Source organism: Galeopterus variegatus, unplaced genomic scaffold (assembly GCF_000696425.1).
Source record: "Galeopterus variegatus unplaced genomic scaffold, G_variegatus-3.0.2 Scaffold923, whole genome shotgun sequence".
Taxonomy (NCBI): domain Eukaryota; kingdom Metazoa; phylum Chordata; class Mammalia; order Dermoptera; family Cynocephalidae; genus Galeopterus; species Galeopterus variegatus.
Genome location: NW_007727034.1, coordinates 69,568 through 80,105, shown reverse-complemented (window position 1 = coordinate 80,105; position 10,538 = coordinate 69,568). Strand labels below are relative to the sequence as shown.

At 43.6% G+C, this 10,538-nt stretch overlaps 1 protein-coding gene across 1 annotated transcript in view; it reads left to right on the top strand.

Annotated features, from left to right (window-relative positions):
* Positions 1-302: 302 nt before the first annotated feature.
* SCIMP (SLP adaptor and CSK interacting membrane protein) overlaps positions 303-10,538 on the top strand; it is a 10,650-nt gene continuing 414 nt past the window's right edge. The window contains exons 1-4 of the mRNA XM_008573463.1: positions 303-374; positions 3,895-4,018; positions 5,461-5,524; positions 8,260-8,333. Coding sequence (XP_008571685.1) covers positions 303-374; positions 3,895-4,018; positions 5,461-5,524; positions 8,260-8,333 — 334 coding nt within the window. The remainder of the gene's footprint in view (positions 375-3,894; positions 4,019-5,460; positions 5,525-8,259; positions 8,334-10,538) is intronic.

The window sequence follows — 10,538 nt, the reverse complement described above, 5'->3', positions numbered from 1 at the left end:
CACAACATTTCAGAGGTGTATAAACCCATATAACTACTGAAAGAGTCTCATCTCGCTGAGGTATGAGCATGTTGGTTTGAGTAGTGACCTTTCCTCCCTTAAGATGTCCACGTCCTAATCCCCAGAACCTGTGACTGCGTCAGATCTCACAGATGAGAGGAATTAAGGTTTGCAGAGGGAATTTAGGCTGTTAATCACTGACTTTGAGATGGGGAGAGTGTCCTGGATTATCTTGGTCGGCCCGTGTAGTCCTTGTAAGTGGAGAGGGGGGCCGTAGAGGAGAGTGAGAGCAAGCAGTAGCCATGGAAGAATCATCAGAGAGAAGCTACATTGCTGGCTTTACAGGTGGAGGAAGGCGCCATGAGCCAAGGAATGTGAGTGGCCTCTAGAAGCCAAGAAGAGCAAGGAAATGGATTCTCCCATGGAGCCTCCAGAAAGTCACAGCCCTGCCACTAATTTATTTTAGCCCAGTGAGACCTATATTGGACTTCTGACCTCTGGAACTACAAGATAATAAATTTGTGTTGTTTTACACCACTCAGTGGCCATTTGTTAGAGCTGCCCTAGGAAACAGAGATAGTTTGATTCTCCCCTGGTTCCCACAGGGAGTGACCTCCGCCAGTGACATTTCAGCCCAATTTCAAAACTTTTTTTGCTTGTTTGTTTTTTGGCGGCTGGCCCATATGGGGATCTGACCAATTTCAAAAGTTTTAAGTGACTCTTGATGACTAAGCAGTAATTTGTTTCAGTCTTTAAAAATTTAGTCAGGCTCATTTTAAAACTTCAGTCTTATGTTTGACTCAAAGCTCCCCCCTTTGCCCCAGTGAGGGGAGTAGAAAGAGGGATAGAGACTGCTCAGCTATCCCAACACCCCCTTCTTTGCATTTACCTCCCTGGCATTGCACTGAGGAGGAAAGAGGGAGATAAATAATTTTCCATGAGAAGTCTCCCAGCAGTGGGCCATCACTGCTGATCTAGTTCGTGGTGGTAGAGTAGGGGCTTCCAGGGCCCACCGATGAGGGGCTCAACCCCTGGCCCTTGAGAGGTCCCTGCTGGTCCCTTGAGAGACATGGCTGCATCTTTGGGCTGATTCTCAGTATCCTCTCCTGTAAGCGTGTCTTTACCCCATGCTTCAGTAGCTCTCAGCAGTGCTGCACCCCACAATCTTATCTACCTTCTGTGGCCCCATCTCCAGGCCTGCTGGTGAGGGGAGGATCCAGGCTCTATACCCTTTCAGGGCCTGAACTTAATTGTGCAGCCTCTGAGCTCTCCCCTCTGGACATACTCCCTGCCATCTCTCCCAGAGGTCCTCTCCCCTCTCTGGAAGCACGTTGGCCATCAGACTAGCCTGGTGGCCTAGAGGACATCTAGCTCAGGCTCCCTTTCTCAGCTGCATTCTCCCAAGAAGACCAGCTCTTCTCGATTCTGTTGAAAAGGACTCTCTCAGCAGTCCATGGAGAAGGGGGTGACCACGGTGCTGTTTCTCTGGTCTTAGAATATGGAGAACTTAGGACTTGTATTCTCAACGTGGACCCCACATAATTCATCCTGGGGGATCCCCTGTGGCTCCTCATGCCACCATATCACTACCATAGTGATGCCCCTCCTAAGGTAAGATATCCTGAATCCCATGTGACCTTTCCTTGATGAGTCAGGGGCATCTTGACAACATCAACAGATGAAGGCCCCGTGACATAAACAGATGGTGTTGCAGCTCTCCTTCCTTCCTGGGTGACCTTTGCAGGTCATTGCACCTCAGTCTCAGCTCCCCGTCTGGGGGACAGGGTGGGGGTGGAGGACGAAGCAAGGTGAGAGGTGGGACAGCACTGGGCAGATGGCTTAGTGCACTGAACACGCTTGAAACATATGATAGCAAATCAAACTCATTTCATTTGTAATAATAAAATGAAAAAAAAAAAATACTTATCACTGAGTAGCTCTGAGAAGTGACCCAGAGTTTCACTTCTCAGCAACATCATTCTACCTCTCTCTTTCCCAGAACCTCATTATGATGAAATTTCTTTAACCTTAACTCATTATGATGAAATTTCTTTAACCTTAAAACCTGAGCAATGGCTTCTCATGGGAACTACATACATGGTCAATTGACCTTTTTTTTTTTTTCAATTTTATCAAAGTAAATGCAAATAGTTCAAAACTCAGGCAATGCAGAGAGCTTACAGTAAAAAGCGACAGTGCCCTGTCCCCCTGCCCCAAACTTCCACCCAGCCTTGCTGCTCACATACGACAGCTTCTAACTCTGTGTCTTGGTATTTACTTCTATAGCTCTAAAGAGTATGTTTCTGTTGCTTTGGGGGGAAATTCTTCAAAAGTAAAACAAAAAGACAAAGAGATAGAAAATATGAGAGTACAGAAAGACAAAGAACCAGGAGTCAAACATTTAAATAAGTGGAAAAAGAATTGAGAAAGTGGAGGGAAGAAAATTCTATCTGTCTACCTATCAATCTTTCTTTCTTTACTTTTTTTTTTTTTTTTTTTTTTGGCAACTGGCCAGTACAGGATCAAACCCTTGACCTTGGTGATATCAGCCTAAAAATGGCTTTAGAAGCAGCCTAATTCTGCCCCTGTTTCTCTGCTGCCTGCCTAGACACCTTTTTACATCATCATTTTCAAAAGCATGAATCTGAAATGGCACTGCATAAACACACATGGATGAGTTTTCATGGGTGGCAAGATGGTGACACAGGAAGTTGATTCTCATGTAACCAGGATGCCCAGATATCTCCCAAGGATCCCTCAAAGATCATTTTTACTTTAATCTCCAAATGAACTGGCCAAGTGCCAATTTCATGGATGAAGGGAGCCCAGTCCCTCCCCAAGATGTCCTTGAATTCCTGTTAGTCCATCCTGCAGCCTGCTCCTCACTGTCACTTGGAGCCTGGCAGCTGCTGCTCTCTGTACTTGCCCGTATGTCACCCCAGGCTTGGAAAATCACTGCACACATGTCATTTCCAACCCATCCCCCAGGCTCTTCTCATACAAGCTTTGGTGTGTTGTGCAGTTTTATTCAAGGCTTGACAGTAGCAGAAGGTTATGACACAGCATAATACAGGCAGCAATTTAAGACTGAATATTAGGCATAACTGTCCTATAAATGTGTTGGTTATGTTGACTCTGGGGATTTTCTAACCATGCTCTGACTTGCTGCTCTCTTCTTGATCTCTCCCTTTGCTGCTAACCTCTTCTAAAACTCTCCTCCTCTCCAGCCCCCAAATTCCTGTTGCTTTTCTCCTGCAGGCTAACTCAGCTTGTTCTGTGTCTTCAGCTCCCCCCTTCTGACCATGCCTCACTTAAAAAGACCCATCAAGGTATTTTTCTAACCCTCACTTCAAAAAAAGGCTCCCCAAATTCTCTCTCCCCTGTTATGAATTAAATCTGTCTTGCCCTTATGATACAAAAATAGTTCCAGTCAATTAATACCTGAAATGGTATTTTTTTCCCTTCTGCTGCGTGTTTGGCAATATAAGAAAAAGGAAGGCTGGCCACTTAGCTCAGTCTGTTAGAGCATGGTGCTGATAACACCAAGGTCCAGGGTTCGATCCCTGTACCAGCCAACTGCCCACCCCCCTGCCAAAAGAAAGCAGGGATTACATCTACCATTTCTAGAGTAACTAGTAGGTATATATCTTTAATCCTCACAAACCCGAGAAGTAGTAGGCAGTCTCATTCCCGTACTACAGATGGGGACACTGAGGCTCAGAGAAGGTTAAGTGACTTGCTCGAGGTTCCCTAGTCAGTGGGGTTTGAGGTGACCCAGTGCCTATCTGATTCCTAAGCAGATGTCTGTATCTCTACAGGACATGGTAGGTAACTTCCCCACCACCCCAGGATGCCCTCATCTGTGCCTCATTCTTCTATCTCCATTCTTCTCAGGATTCCACTGCAATGAGTTGGTGGAGGAACAATTTCTGGATCATTCTAGCAGTGGCCATCATCGTTGTTTCCGTGGGCCTGGGCCTCATCATGTACTGTGTCTGTAGGTGGCAAAATAGACAAGGTAATGGCCATCTCACCTGGTCAGGTGAAGGGAGGGGCGGGGTGATTATCAGTACATTAGAGCTCCTTTAGGGCAAGAAGATTAGTTCTGGGCCTGTATGGGCTGAACTTTGAACTAAACATCATGCATTCTGGGTCTGAGTCTTAGCCCCGCCCCTTAACTTATGTCCCTGCGCCTCAGTTTCCCCATCTACATAGTGAAGGGAGGGAGGTTAACTAATCTCCAGGAACCCTTGCAGCTCTCACGGTTTGATTGAGAACAGAATCTGTTTCAAGGCTTGTTATGCTCAAGTGCTTTCTCTTTCCTATGTGGCTCCTGATCATAGCATCTTGTCTCTGGGGCATGAAAGAGAATACAAGTCTATGGGATGTCAAAAACTATCTTGAAGAGTGAAATATGGACTCAACCCATGACTACATGTTTGGCCACCATGATTGCTTTCCCCACAATCATACTCTGAATTTTGTGGTATTATCCCCACCTTGAATAGAGGTTTCCAGCATCCTCAGACATAAACAAGTGGCTATCTGGAGATTAATAAAACTGTAGATTATCCACAAGTGAGTTTTCCACTTTGCCATTCATCTCCGGAAACATATCTGTGATTCAGTGGCATGTTGTCTTGACACCCTATCCTTTTAAATAATGGCCTAAGCCAGAAGTACACCTGGGGATGATAAATTCATTGACAGGCACAGCCACCTTCCCCTGGGGCACCCTGGGCAAGCATCCTTCAAGGCACTGTCCCCCCGTTGCATCTGGACACAGCCTCAGAATCCTGCTCAACCCAGTGCTGAAAGGACACGGCTGCACAAGAAGTGAAATCTTTTTGTCATTTTTCCCAGCCTCTTTTTGGAGATAACAAAACTAAAATTCAGAGGGGGACAGAAGCTTATTTGAGGTGCCATAGGAGTTGGTGATGGAGTTGGGACCAGAACTCAGGTCTGCTGGGCTCTCAGTTCAATGCTCTTTCCTGTCTACCCCTTAATTGCAATTAACCTTTTTAATACAAAAAAATGTACGCTGGGCCCATACAGCCCTCTATCCATTTGCCTTCTTAAAACCTTTCAGTCTCAGATATGCACAAATGTATGACCCTGAATAAAAACTTTACCTACTCTCTTTTATCTCGAACCACTCCTATTAACAAGCAGGTTATAATTAATAATAACTTATATATCCAGCACTTCACAGTTTAGAAACTGCTCTTCCCATCCTTTGTCTCATTTCCTCCCAACCACACTTTTGGTTATTCACTAGACCAGCGTTTCTGAGTGCCAGGCACAGTACTAGGCAATGAGGAAATACACACAGCCCACATACTTCCTCTTGGCAGTTCTTCCAAATGTCCTGGACCCACCTGATCTCTGAGGACTTCTAAACTCTAAAATCACAGCTTTTGCTAATTCTTCTTAAATGGATGTGCTTTTTCCCCCCCTTAGGCAAGAAATGGGAAATTGCCAAACCCTTGAAACAAAACCAAAGAGATGAAGAAAAGATGTATGAGTAAGTGGGGGGAAATCCTTCTGTGTTTTATTTTGAGAACCACCTGTTCACTTCCACTCTTGCCCTTCTCCACTGCATGAGCACCACTGCACACCTACTCTTCCTGTGGAGCTGATGAGATGTCGTGTCTGCCGATCTCCCTACCGTGAGGGTGGAGGTCCCAGGGCATCGTGCTGCAGGACACCATCTGGCTCTCTCTGCAATCCACATCCTCCCTTGTCTCATCTATGGACAGACTCTGTGTTCTGGGCCCACCACACAGTCTATATTTCTTTTCTCTCTTTCTTTTTTTTGGTGACTGGTTGGTATGGGGATCTGAACCTTTTACCTTGGTGTTATCAATACCGCATTTCTAACCAACTGAGCTAACCAGCCAGCCCTATAGTTTTTTTCTTTAGATGAATTATGGAGATAGTCCTCTGAAGCTATTGTGCTGAACAAAAATATGCCATTCTCTTTACTTTTGTATTTTGTGGTACATTTGGAGCTTTATGATTGCTACCTGTATTGGGGATCCCCAAGAGCACCCTTAGGCTCGATGATTCACTAGAAGGATTCCCATGAGAGCCAGAAGAGCTATTATACTCACAGTTACAGTTTATTACAGCAAAAGGATACAGATAAAAATCAGCAAAGGAAAAGAGGTGCCCAGGTGAAGTCTAAGAGAACCCAAGTGTAAGTTTTCAGTTCTCTTCCTATGGGGCCTCACAAATAGCCTTAATTCTCGCAGCATTGATGTGTGACATATGCAAAGCATTGCTGACCAAAGAAGCCTTGGTGTCCTGGGTTTCCTCTGGGGGTCAGTCATGTGGGCATGGAGAACCTGTGCAACTGACCTTAGCTACTAAGTCTCCAGCCCCTCCATGAGTCAAACTGATACAGTATGGCCCAGGGCCCCAGGCAAACAAAAGCACACATTCACCATAAATCACGTTATTGGCACAGACTATCTGGAATGGTCCAAGGCCCCATGTATACAGACACTCTTATCAGGCAGGATATTCCAAGCGTTTAGTGGTTATCTCCCAGGAGCCAGTGAAAAGCCAGTCTTTTCTTCAGAATATATACACTATCTAAAACAAAATCTATGCTCTTCTAAATAGCTTTTGTTGGAGATTCAGGGGCCCAGCACATAAAATCCCCTTGAGGAGTAAGACAGATGTATCAAGAAGCTAGGTGACCAAAATATTGCCTTTACTGAGAATAAAACTGGCAAGGCAGAATATGGCTCTTCTCCATGGGCAAGTGAGTTTCCTAATTCTGAACTGGGTAGACTTTCTTGCCCAGTTCACAGGCAGCTCTGGAAAACCTCAGGTCTCCCCCACAGGGCAGGCCCCTTTCTCTGAATGGCAAAGACCAGAACAGAGTATGTGATTTCTAGTCAGGCCAGCTCTGTAGGAGAAAGTGAAAGAAGCCGAATTTTTCCCAAATTTAGCAGATAAACTACATCCCTCTCTTGGGAGGAGCCACAGAGGGGTGGAGAGAGGCTCTTGCTGTGCATCCCCTCCTGAACTCACCCCAACAACCTAGAAGTGTTTATGCATTCCCAGGGGGACTTAATCACATGTAGGAGTCCAAAACTTGGTTCACAAGAATCTAGTACCACTTTGGAAATCAGTGTACATAGGAGAATGGAGGTCTAGGGAAGGAAGCTTTCTTGGAGTCTACCTCTTTCAGAAGAAGTTAAAACTTCTTACCAAAGTGTAATATGAAGAAAAGATGTGTGAGTAAGTGGGGGGAAATCCTTCAGATTACGAACAAAAAAGTGCACATAGTAAGTGCATAGCTCATCAATTTCCACAAACTGAACAGACCCAGGCAGCCAGCATCCAGATCAAGAAATAGGATATTGCCAATACCTCAGATGCTTGCCTTACACTGCCTTTCAGCCATTACACCCCAAAGGTAACCAGTCTGTAACAGTATGTTAGTTTTTTCTTATTTTTATGCTTTATATGAATGGAATCATACAGTCTTATAAGGGTATTTCAAAAAGTTCATGGAAAAATAGGATTATAGGATGATACGGGTCTTTTCACGAACTTTTTGAAGTACCCTCATACTATTTGGTGTGTGGCTCATTCTGCTAAACATTATTTTTATGAGATTTAGTGTGTATAGATTGTTCTCGTTGCTATAGATCATTCCACTGTGGGAGTATACCATGATTAATTTATCCATTCTACTCCTGATGGGCATTTGGACAGTGTAATGGTTAATTTTACGTGTCTCTGTTTCTATGGAGAACACAGACTAATACAGGTAGTGTCCAGTTTGGGGCTATTATGAATAGTGATGTTATGAATATTCGAGTACATGTCTTTTGAACATATGCAAACATTTTGGTAGGGTATAGACCCATTAGTGGGAATTGCTATCTCAGGGTGTGTGTACACTCAGCTTTACGAGTATATCTGTTTTGCAAATCAAAATACATCTTCCCTCTCCAAACTGAGCTCAGGCAAACACAGGAAGGTGTGATCCATGCTCCAAGTTATAGCACTTCAACTTTCTTCCTCAATTTCAGCCATTCCCTGGTCTAGAGGAAAGAGTTTCTTTAGGGTACCAGTTACAAATGGGATGCAGGACCTAGAAAGGGAAGGAAATGCTTCCAATTTGTAGGGACCAAAATTTTAATGTTCAACCCATTTACTTTCCTTGACATTTTCTTTTAAATCCACTGACAGTAAGCATGGTCCAAACCAAACACTGACTCTCTCTCTTTCTCTCTCCAGAAATGTTATTAATCAATCACCAGATCAACTACCCCCTGTGCCACCCAGGGGTTTGCTTCCTTCAGAAGATTCCTGTAAGTATTTTGTTGATAGCAGTTTTACTCGGGGTAGGATAATAAATTTATCTAGGTGTCTTAGCTTGGGCTGCCATAACAAAAATACTATAGACTGGATGGCTTAAACAAAACAAATTCATTTTCTAACAGTTCTGTAGGCAGGAAAGTCCAGGATCAGGGTGCCAGCATGCTTGGGTTCTGGTGAGGGAACTCTTCCTGGCTTGCATACAGCTACTTTCTTACTATAATTCTCACATGGCCTTTCCTTGGTGCAGGGGAGCTGGAGAATAAAGTGGGAGAACCAGCTCTCTGGTGTCTCTTTTTAAAAGGACACCAATCCTACTAGATCAGGGCCCCACCCTTATGACCAAATATAGCCACACTGGGATTAGGGCTTCAACATATGAATTTAGGAGGGACACAAACATTCAGTTCATAACACTAGGATTTGTAGATGCAGCATCCTGTTTAAAGGAGACAAATAAGCTAAAAAGGAGTAGAATAACTACCAATGCTCCTGGGGGACTGGCTGGTTAGCTCAGATGATTAGAGCACAGTGTTATAATACTAAGGTCAAGAGTTCGAATTCCCAGCCAGCTGCCAAAAAAATAAGTAAATAAATACACACACACACACACACACACACACACGTATAAATAGAAAAATATAAAATAACCTGGCCAGTTAGCTGAGTTAGTTAAAGCACAGCCTTATAACACCAAGATTCCCATACTGGCCAGCCACCAAAAAAAAAAAAAAGAAAAGAAAAAAAACTTTTCTAATTTGAAAAAGAAGTACAAGTGCTCCTAATATGCTGAAGTGAATGTGTAATTTCATGTTCAAATCCCTCCCAGTCTGAAACATGAGTAAAAAGGAACTTAGGGCCTCTCACAATTCCTATCAGAAAAAAGCTGCCTGGTTCTCCTTGTCTGGAATGTTCTTCCATAAGCTTTTCACCTAGTTGGCTTTACCTCATCCATCAGATATCAGCTCAGAAGTCCCACCTCAAAAAGGCCATACCTGATCCCCCTATCTAAAGTAGTCCTGCTACTGTCCTTTATGAAACTTCTAGCAGTTATCCAAAATCGTCTCATTTAGTTTTGTTCATTTGTTCATTTTCTGTCTCCTCTACTGGAATATAAACTCTAGGAAAACAGAAACATTTTTTTGTTTTTGTTCACCACTGTTGACCCACCACCTAGAACTGTGCCTGGATCTTAATAGTACATAATAAACATGTTCTGATTGGATGGATAAATAACAATATTAGCTAATATTTAGTGAGCACGCATCGTGTATCAGGCACTGTGCCAGGCATTTTATAGGCATTGATCCATTTAATCCTCAGAACTACTCTATGAGGCAGTTACATTATTATTCCTTTTTGACAGATGAGGACACTGAGGCATAGAGAAGTTAAGCGACTTACCCGTGGTCACATATCTAGTGACTACTGGAGCCTGAATGTGAACTCCGATCTGTCTAACTGCAGAGTTCCGCAGGAAGTGAAATGGCAGGTTTTCAGGTTCTCGTGAGAAAAGATGAGATTGTGGTAGAGACACTTCCAGTCCCCATCAAAAGTGGAGCTGAGCTGTTTCCTCATCCTTTCTTTTGTTATGGACACGTTCTGTCCTAATTCCACCTTTGAAAATACCACTGTCCCTTCCTTCTTAGGAGAGAGATTTGTACATGAGCAATTACAGGGAATCCTGAAAACAGTGTAAGTCATTGGGAGGTATGCCAGAAACGAAATATGGTTTTGTATCAGCTCCTTCTGAGAATTAGGATCTGCAGATACAACAACACTCATCTGGCTACTGGCTCTGGTCTGTTTCTTTTCTAAGCCTTTGCTTCATGGTTTCCATGCAGTGCAGTCATAGGCAGAAAGACATGGGAGTCAAGATCTCTGACTAATATTTGTCATTTACTCACTTGGGTGGTCCTGAGACTGTGTCATGTCTGTGTCTAAGTTTCCTCTACAAAATGGGGATCTGAGCCACCAGGAAGTGGGAAGATCACAGAACCATAAAAATCACACTGAGCCACTTGGTCAAAAATATAGAAACACACTGATAACATCAAGGTCAAGGACTCAGATCCTCTTACCGGCCAGCCACATAAAAAAGAAAAAGGAAAAAAAAAAAAAAAAATATATATATATATATATATATAGAGAGAGAGAGAGAGAGAGAGAGAGAGAGAGAGAGAGAGAGAGAGAGAGAG